Source organism: Bradysia coprophila (assembly GCF_014529535.1).
Source record: "Bradysia coprophila strain Holo2 chromosome IV unlocalized genomic scaffold, BU_Bcop_v1 contig_144, whole genome shotgun sequence".
In the NCBI taxonomy this organism is placed as follows: domain Eukaryota; kingdom Metazoa; phylum Arthropoda; class Insecta; order Diptera; family Sciaridae; genus Bradysia; species Bradysia coprophila.
This window is the reverse complement of record NW_023503373.1, coordinates 1302613-1326564: the sequence shown is the minus strand read 5'-3', so window position 1 is coordinate 1326564 and position 23952 is coordinate 1302613. Positions and strand designations below refer to the sequence as shown.

General features: G+C 35.2%; 2 protein-coding genes across 6 annotated transcripts; one reads left to right on the top strand and one right to left on the bottom strand.

The window, feature by feature from the left end:
• Nucleotides 1–931: 931 nt before the first annotated feature.
• On the top strand, nt 932–10087 carry LOC119071194 (glycerol kinase). 4 transcript variants are annotated; one of them, XM_037175975.1, is made up of 14 exons: nt 932–1079; nt 7255–7385; nt 7449–7605; nt 7666–7767; nt 7834–7923; nt 7994–8121; nt 8184–8399; nt 8462–8654; nt 8720–8802; nt 8866–8957; nt 9031–9236; nt 9320–9363; nt 9429–9481; nt 9537–10087. In XM_037175975.1, exons 2-14 carry the CDS (start codon nt 7320–7322, stop codon nt 9766–9768), a joined length of 1662 nt encoding a protein of 553 aa, XP_037031870.1. In that variant the 5' UTR covers nt 932–1079; nt 7255–7319; the 3' UTR covers nt 9769–10087. The 4 variants fall into 4 exon arrangements, with proteins under 4 accessions (XP_037031870.1, XP_037031871.1, XP_037031874.1 ...); XM_037175976.1 differs by lacking the exon at nt 932–1079 and adding an exon at nt 1096–1248; XM_037175979.1 differs by lacking the exon at nt 932–1079 and adding an exon at nt 5904–6086.
• Nucleotides 10088–13498: 3411 nt separating this feature from the next.
• Nucleotides 13499–16882, bottom strand: LOC119071204. Of its 2 annotated transcripts, none has more exons than XM_037175992.1 (7): nt 16574–16882; nt 16171–16494; nt 15948–16023; nt 15599–15875; nt 15274–15537; nt 14951–15205; nt 13499–14891 (listed from the first exon to the last, which is right to left on the bottom strand). In XM_037175992.1, exons 1-7 carry the CDS (start codon nt 16635–16637, stop codon nt 14580–14582), a joined length of 1572 nt encoding a protein of 523 aa, XP_037031887.1. In that variant the 5' UTR covers nt 16638–16882; the 3' UTR covers nt 13499–14579. The 2 variants fall into 2 exon arrangements, with proteins under 2 accessions (XP_037031887.1, XP_037031888.1); XM_037175993.1 differs by having other exon boundaries at nt 14951–15202.
• Nucleotides 16883–23952: the final 7070 nt, after the last annotated feature.

Sequence of the window (23952 nt, the reverse complement as noted above, 5' to 3'; positions counted from 1 at the left end):
GTGCGCGCGCGTTTTCTGCGGCTGTGTTCAATTTCATTGGAAAGAATATTTTTTCGGAAAAAAGCGGCAAATTTTAAAATAGTGACATTCGCAAAAACATTCGAAAGTGTCAGGTACCAAATCTTGTACCTCTTATATAAGAGTACCTCCTTCTAAACGGTCAATTGTTAGATGCTGGGGATTGCAACATGAATACAATTCTGAAGCGATAATCAAATTTGGGTAAGAATATTCATTTTTTATGCACATCTTTACCGGGCTGTTTTTCGCAAACTAGAAAATTTGATAGTTGGATATTTTCTCCATTTTTCGACTTACATTAACAATATACTTACGTCATTCGACTTAAAACCATGCATTTTGGTGTTCCGCTCTAAATATTTATCTATCGCTGGGAAATTTGCAGGGCTACCACTCCTCCTAAAACTTCTTAAAAATGTCAAAAACCATCTTAAAACCTCCCAAAGCTCCTAAAATGGAACTCTGTACTCAAAAAATAATTGCTTGTTAACACAACTCATAAGGCTTTCGCCTGCGGAGCAGATGTCTTCCCTTCCTTTTTACTTATTGGAATTTCATTTTGAAGTTCACATGCAACCGTTATTCAGAGGTCCATACTTGATACATTAATACAAACATTTCCGACACCAAAAGAGAATCTCCTAAAATCCTCCTTAAATGAGGCATCAAAAGTCATAAAACTCTTAAAATCCTTCTTGAATCAAGACTTGTAAATTCCTCAAATAGGAGGCATTTTAAACCACCATCAAAAGAGGTCTTTAAGCACATGACAGTTCATCCACCTAGAGCAATGTTATTTGCAAAAAAACAACCAAATAACATTCGATAATAATATTTCAGTGATGAGAATAACACATGTTGAAATCGTCCAGCACTTTTTTTTATCAATGTGAGTGAATATGAAATACACACAGCGAAAAAAAAGACTACGAGACTGTGTTATATTGCTGTTAATTCACACAGTGATGTGGAAATCATCTAAACGTACCTAACTTTCATTTGAAAACAGTTCGACGCGGCTGTTCAAACCAATACGTGTTTTGTTCAGTAACTTTTTCGTAAGTCTTTTTTATCAGTACGATTGTGTCTTTCCGCTGTTTTTCAGGAAGCATGTGCTATTGTATCATGAGTTTAGTGTGTACTCAGTACTCAGTGCTACACTTGAACCATAGAAATTCGTTTCAAGCAAAGAATACTCTTCGTTAAAAAATTTCTGTATTTTTTGCGGTACGTGCAAAAATTTTGTTGTGCATTTGGAATGAAAACAAGGAGGTGTGTGTGTTAGAATGTGTGTCGATCCCGAATATAAAGTCGAATAGTTGAACTATCAGTGAAATGGACTGACTAAAAATAAACAACAACCGGTTTTAGCAGATTCATCGACATTTCAATCAACATGTTTTTATTTTACGTTTTCAAGTATTTATTATTACTGCCTTGCTGCAAGGTTACAAGGTCCCAAGGTTACATCTACAATCTACAATCAGATTAGATATAATATGTATCAAAATGTACGTTACAAACTGTGTTTACATTCTGTCAAGACCGGTTAAGTCGCAGTTGAGTCGCTTTTCAGCTTTCTAACTTTGAACGCCTATATTTCACTAATTTTGTTAATTTTTTTTTATCTGATCAAATTCAGAGCTTTACAATGAAACATTCAGTTTGTGCATGATGCTTGTCTCTACCGACTATCACTTAAATTTTCAGTTCATATCATCTCAATCAAAATTAAATGTTGTCTACACAAAACTGGAACAATCACCTAAGAATGTGAATGAATGAACATCAATTCATTCGTGATCAACAGGTGTAAATCTTTTATCATTTCACTTCGACTTCGTCTTATCTATTTATGGGATACAGACAATTCAAAATTCTAAACAACCAACATAAAACTTTTGGTTTTACACTTATTCCGCTAAAATCGTACATTACGCAAAGATTAGCAACGATAATTGCGCATTTTTATTTATTTACGATTTCTTCGTCATAAAATGCGTAATCACATCACGTGGAGAGTCAAACTAATTATCATAACTTAAGCTCTGCCGAATTCCATAGTTAAACACTAAGGCACGCGATTTGTTATGCAGACTGCAAGGTGAAGAGCTTTGAAAGTAGTATTCATAGTGAATAATCGCCATATCATATCAGTAAACAGTAGGGTGTGTCAAATTTTCAAAAAAGTCAAGCCGGGATTCTGGATCCATATAGTCCGAAATTGTCTTGTTCTGAGTCGGACTAGGTGGGTCCAAAATCCCGGTTTGACGTTTTAGAAAATGTGATACACCCTAGTGAACAACAAGACATTGTAATATAAAGAACACCAGGCATTGACAATTTCAAATGAACATTTCTCTGTCTAGAAATTTGATTCATTATTTAATTAATTTGCTAAAGAGTTACAGATGGAAAGCTATCTAAAAGCTTTCTTAAATCTGGAGATTCGGTACTTAGACGACCCCAGGCTTATGCGGTGGTACGTTAGTGACCCCATTTATACATACATGTAAACAGGTCAACCTGACCTCTAATATGTTTACTTATGAAGCACCAGCAGAGCCTATTACAGACAAATTTTTGTGAAATTTAGAGAAACTTAGTGAAACTTTTTGCATTGAGTTTCGCTAAACACCAATTTTGAGAAGTTCGTTAGACTGTTTTCATAAATTGTTGACATTTTACAAGAGTTTACCTTTCTGAACTTATATAAATTTTAAAAGTTTTACCTACAATTTTCAATAAATCTGCCAAAACTTCATGAAATTAAAATTGGTGAAACTCAGCGAAATTAGAGAAATAATTTCACTAAAATTTGCTCTGAGTATCGGTATGTGCAACGGTGAGCCAGTGTTGTTGACTATAACTCATAATGATTCATTCATTACTCTACTAGAAGTCTGCACTGCCTCAGATATTTGGTTTGAGTCTTTCTGAGTAACTGCTGTAACTTCTGGAGCCTTTCAGAATCACAAATTCTTCAGCAATGAAAGTATAAACCAGGTATGGTCTGTTCATACAAACCGGAGGACATGGCGATTTCATATAAACAAACTCACCTCTCATTAGAGGTGAGTTTCTTTATATGAAATTGCTATGTCCTCCGCTCCATACAAAGTTTGGCATTCGACCATACCTTGTGTTGACGTTCATTGTTCTTCAGGGATCAATCGTTGAGAGTTACGTGTATGAATCCTTGAGACTTTCGAATGCTTGAGAGATATGAATCCTCGCTAATTATGACTACAAATATGTGTTACAAATGCAACATCTTATTACAGACAGTTTCAATAAAATGGTAAATTGCACCAGGGCCTATTTTTGGGAAATCGATTTTCCACAATTTGCCATAATTTGCCAACATTTGCTAAGATTTTCCAAAATTTTCCGTTTACGAAACTTGCTAATGGGAAATTCTAGCAAATTTTAGCAAATATTGGAAAATTTCGGAAAACTAGCAAATTTAGGAAATCAATTTCCCAAAAATAGGCCCTGAATTGCACTCGCGGTAGAAAATACGTTGCATCCATACCATCATGTTTTTTCCTTTTTGCACTATATACAATTAGGAAGTACTTATAATGACAGTTGAGCAATTTATTGTGACAGTGGGCACGCTTCTTGTGCATTTTATTTATAGTCAACGACCAATATACAGACACCTTTGCAACTCGCAAAGTTTTAAAACAAAGACGTCAAAAATACACTTGCTGACTGTGTATACTCTAGTTGTATTACGCTACATATATAAGTCTTGATTATGTAAAATCGATAAAGTCGATCTTTGGACCATAATTGATTTTCGATTCTTAAAACCATAATAGGTTTATTGACACAATTTGAATGGTGTTAGCCTTATCTTATCGTAAATGAGAAAAATGTTCCTACAAAACAATTATCGGTTTTTTATTTCCATATTTTCTTTAATCTGACGGTTTATAGCTTTAACGTTTATCACTAAAAAACACTTTAGAATCGGTGGAGTTTCATGACAATTCTGAATTTAATCTCAAAAATCTAACAAACAAATTCTTACGAATTTAATTAGTTTATGACACTCTCCTGAGAAAAGCATTATCGAATTCAACAATTCACTTATTTGATCGACAAATATTGAATTTCTGCATCTATTTATAACACACAAAAATCCGTATTAATGTCTACCAAACGACATATTTTATTATCACTAAATACATGGTGTAATATGATCAGTGTAGTGTAGAGGTTTACGTATACACTCATTCTTATCGTAATGTTTTAAAGAAAATAACGATAAGGATGATTAAATGATTACATTCAGGTACATAAAATGATTGAATCGATTTTTTAAATTCTGACCATTCTGACAAGTAAAAAAGTAGTATCTTGGATGGTAACATTAAGTGATTTGAATTGTCAAGTAAAAGAATCACTTGATATACTAAGTCCAGAGATTACGTTACCTCAATCCTTCCATCCCGCCGGTCGGTAATGATTCTCGTGCTTTCATTATAAAGTGCGTTGTTTCTGAAGAAACTCTGTTGACGCTATTTTACGATTGATATACGTGATATCAAAATACAAACAAAACGCATAATTTTACTACAAATCTAGGCAATTTTACTGCGATCTAATACAGGGCCTATTTTTGGGAATCTAATTTCCTTATAATGTTCCAAAATTGTAAAAAAAAGTCCTGACATGTTTGACCATTTTTCCTAAAAATAATCGGCCTATTATAGTCCCTGAGTCAAATAGTTAATGACATAATTCTATAATAATTTTATCATCCAATCCTTAGCCGCAAAACAACCTAAGAATAATCGTTTTGAACCTCAATACTTGCTGTTAACAATAAGTCTCATAAATATTTAACAATGCCATAACTACATTACAACATTGGAAAGTTAAAGTCGGTAGAACAAGAAATTCCGTTGAAGAAGACTTGAATTTATTAACAATATGTTTGATGTTGATGCCACCACCAAACATTTTAGCCAAGTACAGACGGCAAGCATATGGCCAGTATGATTATTAGGGAGGAGTGATTAAAAAAAAATATTTCGGATATAGTGGGCCGTGACCGCCAGAGCTGATCATTTTTACGAAAACCATTTTTTTAAATTTTACATTTTAAGGTTACCGCACGACCAATTTTTGAGTAGAGCATTTTCATAAAGTTCACAAAAATATTTTTTTCAAATTCAATGTAATAGTAAAATAAACCTTGGCATTTTCTCTACACTTTATGACCAAGTTCAACAATTTAATTGTCATCGATTCAATGAATGACCCTAATGATTATCAGATCTATTACTTCCATCGATCAAAGTATTTTTAATCTGTTGATTTCAAATCTTGTACTTCAATTTTTTTAACATGGATTTTATATATGAAGAACCATATTACCCAGAGTTTGTTATTATTTTTGTCGTCGTCATCGATAACAGATGAATAGCCGTATGTGACAGTGGAATTTTTTCTGGAAATTGCATCATTGATAGAACATAATGCACATTTTGTATATTTGACTGTAAATCCTATTCGAAAAAGAATAAGAAAGAAAAAGTGAAAAGGAGAAACTTACGCAAAATGATTATTGAGTCAGAAACCACGCATGCCTTCTTGCGTTCACACGCACGTGGAAAACGAATTCCAAACAAATACACCCATAAGCCAGTGTAGAATGTGTGAGTGTGATGGAAATTTCATTGGATATTTTCAGAGGCTTGGCAAACACACCAAGTGTTGTATTTCTTTTGCTCATGTCTGTACATTTCAGTGCAAAGACAAACAGCGATTTCGTTCCATTGAAATTTTTATAAATAATTTATGAACAGAGGGAGATATTTGATTTTAATTCAATACCACTGGCAGTCAAGTTTTTCCTTTTTGTAAAGACACAAGATTTTTGATTTGACCAGTGATTTTTCATTGAAAATTTATTTTTGAATTGGATTACATTCATTCTTAAACTAATGAAAGTGTTCTGTTAAAATAAAATGCTTAAACGTGTGTGTATCAGCGGCGGAATTACTTCTTAGGCTGTGTAACATACCGTCTTTGAATTATATTAGTCGAACGTGCGTAAGTTGATAAAATTGTGATAATAAGTTTTAAATTTAGTGCTGGTTGAGACGGACCAACTAGTTTTCAGTTTTTATCAAAAATAATTTCTTTCTTATTGTGAGTCGATGGTGTTGGCTGTTATAGTTATTCATTTTTCGGTCTGTCTATATTTAAAACATTCAAGCGAAAATAAAGTGGCATTGAATTCCTTTTGAATAGAGTGTGTGTTATCGCAATGTTATGTCATTACATATCGGTTTTACTGTTTGCGAATCATTCATCAACCTGTGGAATTTGTTAGTTCTCTTGTAAACACAGCAAATTTATGAATGTAACTATTTGTTGTTTGATAAGTTGTCGCTGAATTTGAAATCATTTTTACAAAAACACTTATACAAGACGATATAAATACTTAAAGACTCATACGTTTCGATATTACCTATAATTCCCATTAGATAATGAAAGTCTTTATCCAAAGATCGTGATGGAAAAATTATTTTTTTTATGAGACTTCAATTTTCGCTATTCAGTATGACAATTCAAAGTAGAAGACGAACACACATTTTTTTTTCTAACATTTTGCTGTTATCGGAACCATACTTCTGTTTTGACGAATTGGAAAATTGATAAAAAAAGTGCCACTTGACCTAAACCATGCCCCCTTTTTTTGCATCATTTTCGCTTTTTATATTTAGATAAACTTTCAACGTTAAAAAACATTAAATTGACGATAACACAGAATTACATCGCCTGATGTACCATTCTGCGTCCGTGATTGTAATGGTCTATCGATGATTACTTTAGGTTTACCTTCAAATGAATATTTTCTGCTTTAAATAAACATGAAAATGGACTTTGTAACCAATACAGCAATTTGGATAATTGTGCGATAATTGAATTATTTAGATAATTTAGATTTAATCGGATTTGAATTCTGTGCATTATTCGAATGTGTGGTGTAGTATCAGCATAGCAAACTAGAAGAATCATAAAAATCGTGAAGATTGTACAAACCTCAAGTGGAATTAGTAGCATGAGTAGTTGATACTGCCACTTAACTTACAAATTGTTCTATTTTAACTTGCTTCGTTGATTATCTTCTTTTTAGGCTTCTTTGTAATTAAACAAATAAAGGATGACAACAAAAATGATAGAGATGTTCATTTACTTATTTTCTTTTAGCAATTGGTTGAAACGATAATTTAATATATCTAACTGGGACACGTTCAACAAAAAACAGCCCAAAAATGCACATCGACAGAAGTAAATTAGTCGGGGTCATCGACGAAGGAACAAACTCGGCCCAGTTTATCGTAAGTTTGCGTATCTATAAATGTGTTGTCAGGAAATAACGAGCCAAATTTCGACAATCACAGATCTACAAAATACCTGAATTTGAAGAGGTAGCATCACATCAAATGGACATCAAAGTTATAACACCTAAGGACGGATGGGTGGAACAAGATCCTTTAGAGATTCTAGAAACTGTTCGTCAATGTGCCAAGATAGCTTGTGAAAAATTGACCGCCTTAGGTAAATTTCAAATGATTTAAAATTACGACGAGTTTTTAGGAATTTTATTTTGATTTAAAGATTACCACATAAAGGACATGGTTTGCATAGGAATCACCAATCAGCGAGAAACAACTGTTGTGTGGGATAAAATTACCGGAAAACCATTGTACCATGCAATTGGTAGGAATACTTTGAAAATTGTCTACTAAATCCGTATTGATTCAACCAAAAAAAAATTTTTTTTAGGATGGAATGATATCAGAACTGACGAAACGGTGGATAAAATTCTAGCTAAGCTCCCCGACCAAAACAAAAATTATTTTAAGTCAATATCAGGTATGGCTCGGTAACTGATGCTTTCTAACTATTACAAGTCCACTAATTCGTAGTTATACATTCTGTTAAGGTCTCACTATTTCGCCTTATTTCTCGGCCTTAAAACTTCGGTGGTTAAGCGACAATATTCCAAGTGTGAAAAAAGCAATCAGGGATCGACGATGTTTGTTTGGGACCATAGATTCATGGTTAATTTGGGTTAGCAAGATTGTGTGAATATATTGTCAACGTGAGTTTTCATTGATTGATTTTGTTCTTAGAACCTAACTGGTGGTCCAAAGGGAGGTCTACACGTAACTGACGTAACAAACGCCAGCCGAACACTATTAATGAACATTGAGACGTTAAACTGGGATCCATTACTCACTAAAACGTTTTCAGTAAGTCCGACCATTCTTCCAGAAATCCGGAGCTCAGCGGACATCATAGGTCCAGTAAATGACGGATGCATCTTAAATGGTATACCGATTAGTGGGGTGAGAAACGTTACAGCTAAAGAATTGAAAACAATTTTGATTTTTGTTCAAATTGTCAATAGGTTCTGGGAAATCAACAATCCTCACTGATTGGACAGTGTTGCCTTAAGCCTGGTCAGACCAAAAATACTTATCGAAGTGGTTGCTTCTTACTCTGTAACACTGGTGAACAAAAAGTGTTGTCAACGCATGGTTTAGTGACAACGGTAGCATATAAGTTAGGAAAAGATAAGCCAGCGGTGTATGCATTAGAAGGTAACATCGAGAGAGTGCGACATTTTGATCTGTGTCATTTACGGTTCGTTTTTTTTTCGTTGTAGGATCAGTAGCAGTTGCTGGATCAGCGTTAAAGTGGTTGCAGAATAATTTGAAAATTTTGAAAAATATTGACGACTCAGAGCAAGTACGACCTGATAATGTTGCAATTAGGTGATTAAAATCTAAACATTTCTTGTCCGTTTTACAGTTAGCTGGGAGTGTATTTTCTACAGGTGATGTATATTTCGTGCCTTCGTTTACTGGCTTGTATGCTCCATATTGGAGAAAGGACGCTAGAGGGTAAACACTTGAATAATTTACCAAATGAAAAATCAACAATCAATGCTAATTGGTTTCCTATTCGTCTGTACAGAATTATTTGTGGTTTGACTGGATTCACGAACAAAAATCATCTGATTCGTGCTGCACTCGAGGCTATTTGCTTCCAGACCCGTGATATTCTCGAAGCTATGAACCAGGATTGCGGATTCGTATTGAATAAACTCAACGTCGACGGAAAATTGAGCGGAAACAATTTGTTGATGCAATTACAATCGGATTTGTGCGGCATTCCTGTTTGTGAGTTTCTCATTCAGTAACTAAATTGCAATAGTTATATTGGATTGACAGACAATTTTGAAAATTTCAATTTATTGTTTCAGTTCGGGCACAGCATAGAGACACAACTGCATTAGGTGTAGCAATGGTAAAAATTATGAAGTGTAGATGAGTGAAAGCAGAAAATTAATCTAAATTTTATCATTAAAACAGGTAGCTGCCCAGGCCGATGGAATCAACGCTTTTGTGTTAAAACCGGACACTAGGTAAAGTAACACTCAACAATGGGTCACGAGTATTTCAATAATCTTAATTCCATAGACTGCCGAATCACCTCCAAGATACGTACCTTCCAACAACCACCGATACTGAACGCAATTTACGATATACCAAATGGAAGATGGCCGTCCAGAGGAGTCTCGGTTGGGCTGTAACGAAAAAGAGCGAAGCGATGACCGACGAACGTTTCCGATTGTTAGCTTCGATTCCATGTAGTCTGTTTATCTTTTCGACATTTTTGATGCTAGTTCATTCAAGGCGACATATTTCTTGATCAACAACCGCGGCGGATTGATTTTTGATTAGTTTTATTAATTGGATTTTTTTATAGTTCATCGTTAAGTTAGCTAGGAATTTTAGGAATAATAATTACAAATGTTTTCATCTTCTTTTTTAAAGTTTATGTTTACTGCAAAGAATCGGAAGTGTTCATTTTTATTGCATTATTATGTTACTATTATATACAAACTGTCTCTAAAAGTTTACTATTAGTTGATATGATTGTATTAAGTTTGAATTTATAAGTTACAATTTTCCTGTAAATTTTAAATAAAATTTCGAAATATTATTTCAATAAAATAATTTATATTAAATTGGAGAGTTTCACTAGAGATCATCTCAGAACTGGCAACGTAAACCCTTCGTTCCGAAATTTTATAACGTGCATAGTGGAAGTCAATCGTTGTTTAAAATCAAAAATCTGAAAGATTTGTCTACACATACTGAGAACCTGTGTGCATGTCAGTTCCTCATTAGGTCATACCCGTGAAATATCGTCAAAAAAATGTTTGCGACTATTCGCATTCTGAAGATAAAAAAAATCAAAGGTAAATCTCAAAATCGGAAGAATAGCCAAGACGTATCGCCGAAATAAATCGATGAATTAAAAAAAACCCTAAAGTTAAATAGCCAAATAAGAATAATCGCCAAAAATCTTGACCTTTTACAGACGGTAAACATATGGCCAGTATTATTATCAGGTCTATTACTTCCATCTATCGAATCATTTTTAATTTGTTGATTTCAAATCTTGTACTTCAATTTTGTTAACATGCATTTTATTATGACCATATTTACCCAGCTTGGCCCAGAGCTTGTCATTATTTTTGTCGTCGTTATCAATACCAGATGAATAGCCGACAGGGTTTTTCTTGATTCTTTTCGTTGATCCCGATTAAAAAAAGCCAAATTCAAATGCCCAAAATGAAGACAATCGGCAAAACGAAAGAATCACCAGAATCAGAATCCTTACAGACCGTCCTCATGTTTAATCTCCCGATAATTGCGCCCTGTTTACAGAACACAAGAACAAGCGCGCGGCGGTGGAGAAAACAGAAGATTCTGACGTTTTTGAATTTATTTTTAGGTCTTTTTTCCATAGGAAAAAATACCCTATTGTGGACACTTTGTCTGTCTGTCTGTCGGGTGTTCCAACTTTATAAAAATTTTGGAACATATTATTTGATAATGCAATGTCACTATGAGCAAATCAACACCAGGCAAATAATAATTATTTGTTATCTGATAGTTGATAGCTGATAGTTGGCATTGCAATTCGAAAACTTGGTATTTGGTACTTGACTACCAAACGTAATTTTCCGCAGAGATGTTTACTATTCGAGAGCTGCTCACCGACTGATGAAAGTATTCTGCCTGCTTGTCTATTTATATTCGAGTATTTGGTAGTTGGTAGTTGTCAGCTGGATTGACATTGAAAATTGCAATGTAACCATGAGCAAATCAACACCAGGCAAAAAATAATTATTTGTTATCTGATAATTGATAGCTGGCATTGCAATTCGAAAACTTGGGATTTGGTAGTTGACTACCAAACGTAATTTTCGGCAGAGATGTTTACTATTCGAGAGCTGCTCACCGACTGATGAAAGTATTCTGCCTGCTTGTCTATTTATATTCGAGTATTTGGTAGTTGGTAGTTGTCAGCTGGATTGACATTGAAAATTGCAATGTAACCATGAGCAAATCAACACCAGGCAAAAAATAATTATTTGTTATCTGATAGTTGATAGCTGATAGTTGGCATTGCAATTCGAAAACTTGGGATTTGGTAGTTGACTACCAAACGTAATTTTCGGCAGAGATGTTTACTATTCGAGAGCTGCTCACCGACTGATAAAAGTATTCTGCCTGCTTGTCTATTTATATTCGACTATTTGGTAGTTGATAAATCAAATATTAGAATGGTGAACTATGTTAATAATTTCTATCAGTTGCCAATATTCGAGTTATGAAAAAAAGAAAAAAGACCTCACCAGGCTTTTAGCCGGTCGATTCTTGTTCTCTGTTTTTGGCAATTTTTATAGCCTGTTACAAATTTTTTTCGCTCGCTGAGTTCGCGCCATTGTTTTCTTAATAATTACACTTTTATTCGTCCGTAAGACTCCAGTTGGCGAGAAGAAATAGTGAGTTCCTGAAGAAACGTTGACTACTCGTCATTTCTCCAGTAACTGAGTGTTTCTTCAGAAAGTCACCGCATCTTATGTCGTCGAAACTTCAATGAATTGAAAACATGGATTCAACCATTTTGTGACTGACACAGAGGTAGGTTTTGATGTGACGGAAAATTTCCTAGTTTCTTGAAATTCCTTTTCCTTTTTATATTACAAATTCGTTGCAAATCGCGAGATAAATGAAATACTAACTAGAATCGTTTCATTCAAACCTAAATCTGTAGAACTGGGTTCTTCCTTTCGAACCATATTCAAGCCGCGAAGGTGCCTCAGAATTTGAATTGTCAATGAATGCTCGAATAAACCGAAAAGGAAATTTGGGGAAGAAGAAAACATTTATTGACTCAATAAAGGTGCTGCCCTTCTTTGATCTACCCAAATGACTTTTCATTTCAAATTTTAGCACACTTCCAGCGTCAATTCGGTTTTATAATTTAGTAACAAATACGAATTTCAGCGCTTAAATTGTATAGCAGAATCACATTTATAGATTCAGTACTAACTGTGAAGTGTGTAACTTTGCGTTGAAAACTAAAAAAAGTGTGTATTCGCAAAAAGGTATTATACACATTTTTTTGGAAAGTAATGATCTTGGAATAAACAGAAAAGACGCGTGTAAGAACTCGAATAGCTTAAAAGTGCCCGTTCCGTCATCTGTTATCGACAACGACTTCCAGAATAAACGACAAGCTCTGACTTATATAGCAAAAATCATCTTCAAAACAAATGAAGTAAAAGATTTCTGAAATCAATCTCTGAAAATCTTCGATGGAATGAAGTAATAGTTTGAATAGTAAAACTGTTAATATCTGTGACAGATTAGCGATTCGTCTAAATGTTGACGCCGATTTGACTTTTGCGATATTTCACTAGAATCATTATATGTTATCAAAGAGAATATTAACATACTTCGAGGAGTGGGTTGAAAGTCATGTTAAGCCGGTGGTCCAGCACTTCTTATTGGCCGTAAAAAGCTGTTAGTGAGGTCTCTAAACAAATCAAATAAACAAAGAAGAAAATTGACTGGTCTTGCACGGTCCATGCAGATTGCAGAGCACATGATTTATTCTATGATTTAGATTTCTAAACGTAGTCCTATGAGATACTGATATACACATGCTGTATGTGACATACACACAAGCTCTCAGCCTATGAGTAATATATATTATGCACTCACTGTTTGCCAAAATTGATATTTTGATGTGTAGGACATTATTGCCCTAGCCGAAGGCGTCAAAATACACGTCAAAATAACAGTCTGGCAATAGGTGCATATCAGATTTTATCTGTCGAGAACAGATATATCGAGATAAACAAAAACTCCATAGAGGGATAAGCTCGAGATTATCGTTCTAGACAGATACATTCATGTATTTAACCTGTTACGCCTGTTACAGACGTTAAGCATATGACCACTGACCAGTATTATTATCGGGTCTATTACTTCCATCGATCAATGTATTTTTAATTATTGATTTTAAATCTTGTACTTCAATTTTTCTAACATGCATTTTACTGTATAAAAGACCATATTACTCAGAGCTTGTCATTTTTTTGTCGTCGTTCTATCGATAACAGATGAATAGCCGTATGTGACACTTGACTTGCTTAAACATATATTTTGCTTATATTTTGCTGTGTAAAATACATCTGAGAGCTCATGGCTTATTTTTGTAGTTCGTCGTAGTCGATAGCCTGTAGGTTACCCGTCAACGGGTCTGTTTCTCGATATTAACTTGACTTGATTCGAAATACTAATTTGACTACGGCCGAAGAATTGAATATCCGTAATACAGACGAAATTTGAAGATCTAGACACAGACAATAAAATATTTATGGAATTTTAAGGAATTTTATAGAATTTTTAAGAATAAAATTCTTAAAAAAAGGCACTGGATCTAATCTGAATTGATCTCACCCCGAAAAATTTCTAAGAAAATTTAATAATGCCTAATACTTGACAGGTTCAGGTAAGTTCTCGTATTCATTATAAACTAACCTGGCCTGACCTAAACTTTCAGGTAAAAGTGATTTTTGCAGTGCCTATTTTTGAGAAGCCGATTTCTTTTGAAATTTCTAGAGTTCAAGAGACCGACTTCTCAAAAATAGGCACTGGGTTTTTGATCTTGGCAACGAGATTGGGTACGAGATTTGTAATTGGGGTGAGAAGTTAGTAATTTCTTCGATTTTTAAATCAACGACACACGTCATGCGTTTTCGAATGTTGTTATTCGCAGTTGTTTGGCTGACCATCGGCATTAAAGAGGAGAATGCATGTTAAAATAAGTGAAATAAAAGACCTGTGCACAACACATTGAACAAATAGTTTGAATAGGTTTAACGATTTCACCGGATTCGCCTGCCTGTTGCCCGTACTCAAAATATAATTTGTCGAAGGAAAATGTGAGAATTTTCATTTTAATTTCGTTGTACGATCTCTAAATCGTACTGATAAATGTACTGTAAATCTGTCATTGAACCTATTTTCTGTTCCATACGGAACATTCTCTTAAAAATTTAACAAGCAAAACACCTTAAAATTCTACAGTAAAAACAAATTATTTTCCAATTTCTAAACTATTATACCTTAAGTTACTCAGCTAAAATCTTTTCTTTAATTGCTTATTGTACTTATGCAATCCAAATTAACATTTTCCATACTCGTTTCCCACGAATTCAACTGTCCGCACAATGTACCATTTCCAAACAGATCGTCCACATTCGGATTCGAATTGATGGGATTATTGCCAGTTGTCACCGAACAGAGCAATGGAATCGTATCCATACCACTGGTTGGCTGGTTCGTGTCATCGTTGTTATTACTGTTCGATTCAAATTGTACGGCAGACACGGACTGTGAGTGACTGTTCGATGCAGTAATAATAACTGGACATATTGACGATGATTGATACAGAATGTACCAATTCTGTTGACAAAGGAAATTAGTGTAATAATGTACGGTGTGTGAAGGGTACAACCACTCACCAGTATATTACTAACAATAATAAATGCCACCGGCATAACACACGACTCCCGGTTTTCCAGAGCGACAACGCCTAGAAACCAACAGACCGCAAACGCTGGTTGGAAGAACAACGAAAACATGCATGCATGTTTGAATTCTGCATAGTCCTGGGAATCCGTTGAACTTTGCAACGACAGGTCAGCGATAGATAGTGCACCCAAATCGAATTTTGAATCGTAGAAGTCAACTCGCTTGAGATCTGTATCACAAACCTGCTTTAGAATCAAAAACTGAATCAAATTAGGGAAGTCTTGAATAATTAGTAACTTTGGTAAAATGTCACCTTATCCATCTCATCACAACATTTCTCCATGGTGGGTATGACGGCAGATACGTGCTGACATTTCTCGAGTATATTCTCAATACTTTCAACTATCACTTCTCGTTGCTTTGACGCAACCGATCTCAATGACAATGTTCCCAAAACCGTTGTGGCGACTATAAGAACCGATATCGGAATCATAAAATTTACTATCATTCCTCTAGCCACGGACATCCAACAGTAGTCGACTACCTCGAAACTTGAACTTGAAACAAGGAACGACAACTGTAACGAGATACATTAAGTGAAATGCTTTGATAGATTGGATGGAGTGGTGAGCACTTACCATCACATAAACTGCTGACCCAACGTAGGCAACTAGATTATGATACTTTAAATTTGGCGCATTGTCATTTATAATAAAATCGTAAATTGTATATGAGTGGGATAAACCCCACAAAGATGTCGATAAATGGAAGTAATGCAACAGAACGGCAATCATTTCACATTTGAATAACGTCTTGGAAGCCTGCACACCAACGATAAATACAAAATTGGAAGCACATAGTGTCGATAACAGATTAAGTGATATGGTGGCCAGGTCGTTTTGACGACGGAAACGACTGCAAAAATAAGTCAGAAAAAATTAATCAAAAATGATTCAGTACACCATCGAGTCTATGCTCTTAACATACCGATTACGCAGCAGCGACAAAACAATGGCCAATATTTGAGCTGCCAGTGCGAAAACAGCACCCACAATAATTATGCCTGAAAAAATGTTGGAAAATTATGTCGATGGAAGAAAGACATAACATATGTAAACACGATCGGACATCCATGAGTGGAATATATTCACTCTTCAAATCGAATTAAAAATCTGTCGAAAAATGGTCCACCTCTCAGATTGATACTCACTTCCACCCAGACTCTTTCGCATCGTTCCCACCGATCCGTAATAGATGTACATGATATTGTCAATGGTATCATGTTCCTTCAAATCGTCATTCCTTTCCACCAAATTTCCGCCAATCGTGGGTCTACGTGGTGGGTCTTTTTTGAATGGTATTTTCTTCGAGATTAGTACACCCTCCGGATCGGGATAAATTTCTGGTGGGATGCTCGATGTGTAGCCATCCTCGGACACATCTAAGTCGTAATATTCGATCAATTCCGGTTGTAGGTTGGAGATATTGACAAAGTTGTTCAAATATTTATTGTCATTTTCGGTGGTGATGTTTTCTGTGTGATAATGGAGGATGGATTTTTTAAAGAAAAAAAAAATTCGAATTCAACTGAGGAATCTGAACTGTTTACTTACCTCCAGCTACGGCAAAATACCAAACTGTAACAATGAAGCACACATTTTTAAAGTTTTTGCTCATTATTTGCGTTGTTTTTGTCGGGTTTTTGGAGGACTACGCCGCAATAAAAACAAATCCCATTTTCATCTTTTCACGAAAACTGATGGAATGAGAGATGGATGTACAGTACACACCAATACGCGGATGCTGGATATTGCAGTGCGTCTGTCGAATAATTTTCCTAGTAACAGGGTTGATACATTTTCAACAACATACACATACTGTTACAGGACACGATATCTTTGGCGTACACACACAAGCAACGATTTTCACCCACTGAATTGTACATTTGCCTGTGGATGTTTTTTAATTTTCGGGAAAATCGATAATTTTCACATTTTAAAAACACTGGGGAAATGTAGAAGTGAATGTGAGGTGTGAGCGTTTCAAAACGGTAGTAAACTTAAATTTATGTGAACATTGTCGGAAAATCGATATGAACACAATGATTGTTGCTTGGTGTTGTTGTTGATTCTTTTGTTTCACTCACACTTTTTTTTGGCGGTGCAAATCAGAGCTTTATTTAAGCTTGCACACACGACAACTACATACCTATATCAAATCTGCTATTTGATTTGATAGAACCAATTTCAAGATTTGGATATGTCTAATTACATTAGTTTCACCATACATTCTGCTATAAAAGTCCGCCTTTAACAATATACCATCGTTAATTTTTACTGTTTCAGTCGATAACAGTGAGGATGATATGTATATTACGTCCGTTATTACGGTCGATATTACCTTTCATTACATTGCTTTTGCTGCCTGATCCCAAGTTGTACGCAGAATGATCCAGAGAAATTTAGTTAAGTTTATTTCAATCACGGACTGATCATTTTACAATTTGATTTAAAGATACATCGGGCGTAACGAGCGAAGGCGCTATGATAGTGTGATAGTTGGAAACGCGAGCTAGATGACTTGAAAGAACCACTTTCTGGTAAAATTCACTATTTCTCTCTACCAATAGCAAAGATGACCTTCCCAATACTTCGTGTAGTATCCCCCTTGTTAAAATTCGAGCGATTGATCAGTCAAACCAACCTTTATGTTTCGCGTAATTCGAACAAGGCGAGCGAGATTTTTTTCTGGATTAAGCGATTCAGTTGGCGAACACTGTAATTACCCACAATTTCCAAGTTGTACGTCTAAGTGAAAATAGAATCTCTTTAGTACTGTCTTTCCTATTTACTTATAAATTAATAAACTGACGGATTCTGAAAGTTAGGTCGATTTATATTGGCCTGCCGACTTTGTCGAATTAATTTTTTCAGAAAATTATCCGGATATCCTCAAAGTCCCAACTTTTGACACTACAGAAATTTTTGTACGTTTTAATTGGGAATCAAAATGCTTCGATCGTTAGATTTACTCTTTCAAGGCTTTAGACATCCCATTGAACATTCAATGCCCTAGTTGGTCTCATGGTCTAATGGTCTCACAAGACGTGAATTGAGACCGTGAGACTACGTATTTCGAACTTTTAAGATTTTCATATTCGCAAGGGTGAGTGGAGTGTATAACAGCGAAGGGGATAAAACGTAGTGATTACTGAAACTCGGAATCGGTCGACCGAGTACCGAGGCCAAAAATTACTCTGAAACTTCAGGCCAGGTCAGGTTTTCATTTTCGAAGAAGCTTGAATTTCGGAAACCTGCAGGTCAGGTCAGGTTTCAGGTTAACCTGAAATTATCATACACATTTTTTCTATGGTCAATACTCTCGATGGTACCTCGATGTATCGGTAAAAGCAGCCGGCGAAGCGGATTCCCTTGAATTTGTTCTTGACGGTGAAATTCTACCTTGGGAATCGCGTGGTGGTGCTGGTTGAACGATGCGGGATTCTCGGAAGGTATTATCGCTTTTCTTAATCTAACCAGTACCTCGACCAGTACTTAATGGTATGGTACTCAAGGTGAACATACTTTTTGGCTCGCTCTAAAATCGCATCTACCAACCCTGCCATTCCAAGAATGATCTTTTCGGTAAGACTAATGAGTTTGGCAACGAAGGTGAGTTCCATATTGACAGTAGCGTGGTATCTGCCTGCATACCCTACTTGGTACGTAAGCAGACGTGTAACTTATCGCCCAACTAATGCAGGATGTCTAATGAGGAATATGACTCACAACGAATTTTGATCTGTATGTAAGGAGGGCATGTGGTACCAATAAAAGTAATAAAAGAGCTCAGTATTGAAACACCTATAAATAGTCCCAGTAGAACTCTACAAGACCACACAAAGTCTGGAAGTCCAACTAGTTCGGAGCGTTTCGAAGTAATGAACAAATTTTCTTTGAAGAAGATGGAAAAGGAGGCAAATTGATTACATGTTCGAAATTGATCAATTTTAAAACCTTCAACCACCGCTCCGGTATGATTTAAGGCTTTGTTAAAGTTATTCCATTCGTATGACGACTGCGACATTTCAGTATCGTATGAAATGGAGGTAAATTAATTTTCTTGGACGTTTCAACCGCGTGTGCAAATAATGTGTATCCTTGGTATCCCGGATGCCGGGAAATTTTTTGGCCGAAAACCGGGATACCAGGAAATCCACCAAAAGAAGACACAGAAAACAATTCGCCGAATGCGAATTTTTGTTGTACTGGGAAGTGGGAAGCCAGGGGAAAAAGAAATTGACGGGAAATCGAAATTGAAGGGAAATCGAAATTAACGGGAAATCGAAATTGATGAGAAACCGAAATTGATGGAAAATCGAATTCACCGGGAAATTGAACTCACCGGGAAATCGTACTTACCGGGGAATTGAATTCATCGGTAAATCGAAATTGATGGATCAAACTCATCGGGAAACCGAAATTGATGGAAATCGAAACTGATGGGAAATCGTACTGACCGGGAAATCGAAACTGACGGGAAATTGAAATTGATGGGAAATCGAATTCACCGTGAAATTGAAATTGACAGTCAATCGAAATTGATACTCACCGGGAAATCGAACTTACTGGGATATAGAACTCACCGGGAGATTGAATTCAACGGGAAATCAAAATTGTTGCGAAATCAAACTCACTGAGAAATCGACATTGATGGGAAATAGAAATAAATGGGAAATCAAACTCTACAGTAAATTAATATTGACGGGAAATTAAACTCACCGGGAAATCGACATTGATGGAAAATCAAAGTCACCGGGAAATCAAAATTGTTGAGAAATCAAACTCGCTGGGAAATCAAGTTTGATGGTAAATCAAACTCACCGGGAAATCGAAATTTATGAATAATCTATACAAAATATGCTCCATTTATGTTTTCGTATGTAGCTTAAAGGTTTATGAAATTATTGGGAAAACGTCGAACGCCGTTCAAAGGCCTGGAATCCCTCAATACTATGAGTACTATCCAGACATACATTACTACTTTTAAAAAAATTAGCATTAATCTAAAAAAATTTAAAATTGTCTCTCTAAATCAAGAGTCTTGAATCAAGACTGAAATTTCGTCAAATTTACAATTTATCTATTTGTTAACATGTACAAACAATTCTTAGCGTCAACGTTGACATTTTAAGTAATAAGTTTTTACTTTACTAGTGAGGTAATGTGGCCATTCCCTCACTAGTGAAGACCCTTTCCCTCGCTCGTAAAGTAAAACGCCATACTTTCCACGTAAAATAATTTGATATCTCGTATCACGATGAGTAAAAGTACCTCGGGCTGAAGCCCTCGGATACTTTTACTCATCTGGATACGAGATATCAAATTACTTCACTGGTATAGTAATGTACTATTGTCTTGCTATACTTTTCTAATACGAAAAATCAGAATTGTAAAAATCGTAAATGTAAGCTACTCGAATTTGAAGAGCGTAATAATTTTTGGATGACTTGTTTTCAGAAGTCATCCTACAATACAGTACTCTTAAGTTCACTTTTTCTTTGTTACGGCAAATTTTTACCAGCTCAGAACTCACAATACTAATCGCCGTACTAACTTATCTTTATTCCAAGTAAAATTACCTTTGATTGCCTTTTAAAATACAACAATTAAACTCGAAACTCTAATATAATCCGGGAGCCAGTATACCAAAAATTTAGCTCGCTTCGCTCGCGATTACTAACATTCATACCAATGTTTTCATTCTAGTAATCACAATCATGTTGATATGCCAACTAGAGCTGTTGTCATATTTTGTAGAATCATTCCAAAAATAGTTTGGGTCCGTTCATAAGGCATGCGAGGAGAGGACCTGGCCTACGCAAAATTGAAAATGAAACCATTTATAGTCAGGAGAAAGTTAACACCGACTTGTTTTCTAATTTGACTCTGACTTTCTATGTTTCATAGTGTATGTTTGCGACGACTGTTTAACTGTACAGCACCCCAACTTGATTAATTAAAAACAAACTTGCACCGGGAAATCAATATTCCTTTCACCGGGAAATCAGAACTTTTTACCGGGAAATCTAGGCAAATTTTAAGGATACCAGGAAAATCGGGAAATCGGATTTTGGATACCGGGAAAAAAACATTATTTGCACACGCGGTTCAACTGTATCGGAGTCCTCCAATAAATCCATTTCTGCCTCAATGTAACAATTCACCTTAGCTATGCCACAAATTGGCGTTGTTCTGTCGTGAGGCATTGCAAATTTAACGCATCCGCAAAATCCCAGTGAGTAATTGGCCAAGCATTCCACTTCACAATTTCGTTTACTGTACGTTCTCATGTAGCGCAGTTTGCGTTCAAAGTTGAAGTTCAAAGTTGTAGCTCAAAACAAGTCATGTTAGTCATGTTTACCTGACCTGTATCTGATCTAAAAATACCTAAAGGCCAGGTTAAAGCGGTTTACTGTCGCAATGTTTACATACGATGTAAGGCGCTCTAACCTGGCCTGAACCTGATTTTAATTTTCTGATATTAAACTGACTCCTGAAAAATTATGAAAAATTCAGGTAATGATGAAGATGATATAGATAAAGTTGAAATTATCATACACATTTTTAGGTTCCAGGTTTGAGTTGACTTTACTTGACTTGAGTAAGCAAAACATGCTCTTGTGAGCAATCCTATGAGAACATTGGACGTGAGGTCTTTGGTTTGATTGTGGTGAGTCACACTCTAATCCCCCCTTTTCGTTCTCCTTGATTACATTCAAAGCACACATTAAAACGTCGTCACTCTCCCTGTCCAACTCCCACCTTTCGACCCTTATGTGTGTTCTGAATGATATCAGTGTAGACTCTGGTCTACTATTTTCTTATATACCACAGAGTACTTTCTGTGGTAACTAACTCAACCACCGTCGCAAGATCTATGTGGTCGGACTAGCTACTTTATGTAATTCGTAAATAGCTACTTTATCATCTTTCATCAATTACCTTTGCCACTTGTCTTTACCTTTTCTGATACTGTTACGCTCTTTACCTTTTTAGTTCCTGCCATAATCTCATACATCGTTCCTTCATTAATGATTTTTCACTTGTGTCCGCGGTTGACTTTATTTTTCGCATTGCACTTCGAGCGTGGTAAGAAAATCTTGATATGTTCAGAGGTGAGGTGAGGTGAGGTCAAAATTGATTGAATCACGTTCAGCTCAAAACAGGATCAGGTATTTTCAGTTCATACTTCGGATAACCTGACCCGTTTCGAGCTATACTGGTGATACGCACGTTCTCACTTCACTGTGTGTCCAAACACCAACGTAGTTTTAGCACCGTAGAAACAGACGAGGCAAATACGTTTAATGAAGGGACCTGAGGGACAGTTAAAATTGTTTTTCTCAACTTATGCCAAGTAAACTTAGACAATGAAGAAAATAAAATCCAAATTTTGACGGCGCAATGAAATCTCTTTATTCAATTCAAAAATTCAGTTACATTAAGTCGTACAATAAAAAATTAAATCTATTTTTCTAAACCATTTCAATGCAGCGAATTTTCAAATTATTATTTATATTCATGCAAAACGAATTTTCTTTCCGTTAAATTGTCAAACAAGAAATTGATTTTTCATGAATCACATTTTGTAGCAATTGTTTAATGGATTATAACCGAATGATATTTTCTGCGTTGCTGTTGAACCACGTCGTCGCGCGTCTTTCAATTAATTCTTCTTTTTTCATAATTAATTTAATTAATTTTTTTGTTTATTTTATATATTCCTCAAACCATATTTTGTTTACTTAGGTAAATTTATTAATAATATATAGTTTTTCTGTTGATATATAAATATATACACATTTTTGAATTCGTTCATTTTGTGGAGAGAAAAAAAAACAACCAAAGACAATTATTGAGTCTAAGTGTTCGAATAGTAATAAGATGTCTTTCGGACCATGGAAATTGTGCTTTTTGAGTGAAGTTCATTAATCCGAACCGAAGACGATCAGGGTCAATAATCTCACAATAAGTCATTTCCATCATTAGACCCTTAAATATGTTAGATATTTTACTCAAAAATGCGAGATAACGTTTTTCAGCTGTGACTCGCGTTGTAAGTGATTTACGACATTGTTTAAACGTTTCAATTTGACAAGTGAAATGAAAGCACCGAGGTAAAGACTACAGTCCCACTAGCAATGTCCAAACAATTACATATGTTATTTTACTAGAGATGCTCAGTGGAAGTGAACATTATCCAAGGCTTATTATTGAGAATTGTAATTATGAAAATTCTGACAGAAAAAAAAAGATTTTTTCGGAATTTGTCAGAATTATTCGGATATTTTCCGAACTAAAATTCCCAATAATAATCCCTGTCATTATCAGGTATCATTTACGCGAGGTACTACGAGTAAAATAATGAAGAAAGATTTTTTGAGAAAGTTGCGTAAGGAAATGTTTGTTTTTTGTTTGCGACTAAACAAACCGATTATAAAAATCTATTCGCTAAAACATTTTAGAGAAAAAGCAAATTCATTTCGCTAAATCGTTCATTGTTACTGAAACATAGTTCTCGTTTCAATATTCAGGCCCTGAGTTTCAGAGAAAACTCTTAAAATACACAAGCAAAGGCATTGTCCGAACTGAAGGCAAACAAAAATATTTCACATCATCACCACACAAATTTCCTATAAACCAGAAGGCACAACCACTCATGCACTGCACAGGATTTCTAATCGAAAAATAATTATCTGGCTCGGTGGGATTGTCGTATTATCATTGTTAATCGGAATATTTTTTTTAAAATTATTAATGGACCACGTAACACGAAAATGTTTTTAAACTCTCTGCCTGCCGCATTCACCTAACTTAGAATTAATCCTGAGATTTTCATTGTGTTCGGGCCGATAATTTTGTTATTTTCATCCCCAAAAATCTTGTTATATGGTTTGTGCTGAGTGGATGATGCAACGATATGTAAAATA

What these genes read in the sequence shown, in the direction of transcription:
- LOC119071194 (XM_037175975.1), top strand. Translation starts at nt 7,320, where the DNA reads ATGCACATCGACAGAAGTAAATTAGTCGGGGTCATCGACGAAGGAACA. An exon ending in TGAAAAATTGACCGCCTTAG is followed by an intron (nt 7,606 to 7,665) that starts GTAAATTTCAAA and finishes TTTGATTTAAAG; the next exon opens with ATTACCACATAAAGGACATG. An exon ending in TTTGTGCGGCATTCCTGTTT is followed by an intron (nt 9,237 to 9,319) that starts GTGAGTTTCTCA and finishes TTATTGTTTCAG; the next exon opens with TTCGGGCACAGCATAGAGAC.
- LOC119071204 (XM_037175992.1), bottom strand. Translation starts at nt 16,637, where the DNA reads ATGAGCAAAAACTTTAAAAATGTGTGCTTCATTGTTACAGTTTGGTAT. An exon ending in GTTGTGATGAGATGGATAAG is followed by an intron (nt 15,206 to 15,273) that starts GTGACATTTTAC and finishes TTGATTCTAAAG; the next exon opens with CAGGTTTGTGATACAGATCT. An exon ending in TTATTGTTAGTAATATACTG is followed by an intron (nt 14,892 to 14,950) that starts GTGAGTGGTTGT and finishes CTTTGTCAACAG; the next exon opens with AATTGGTACATTCTGTATCA.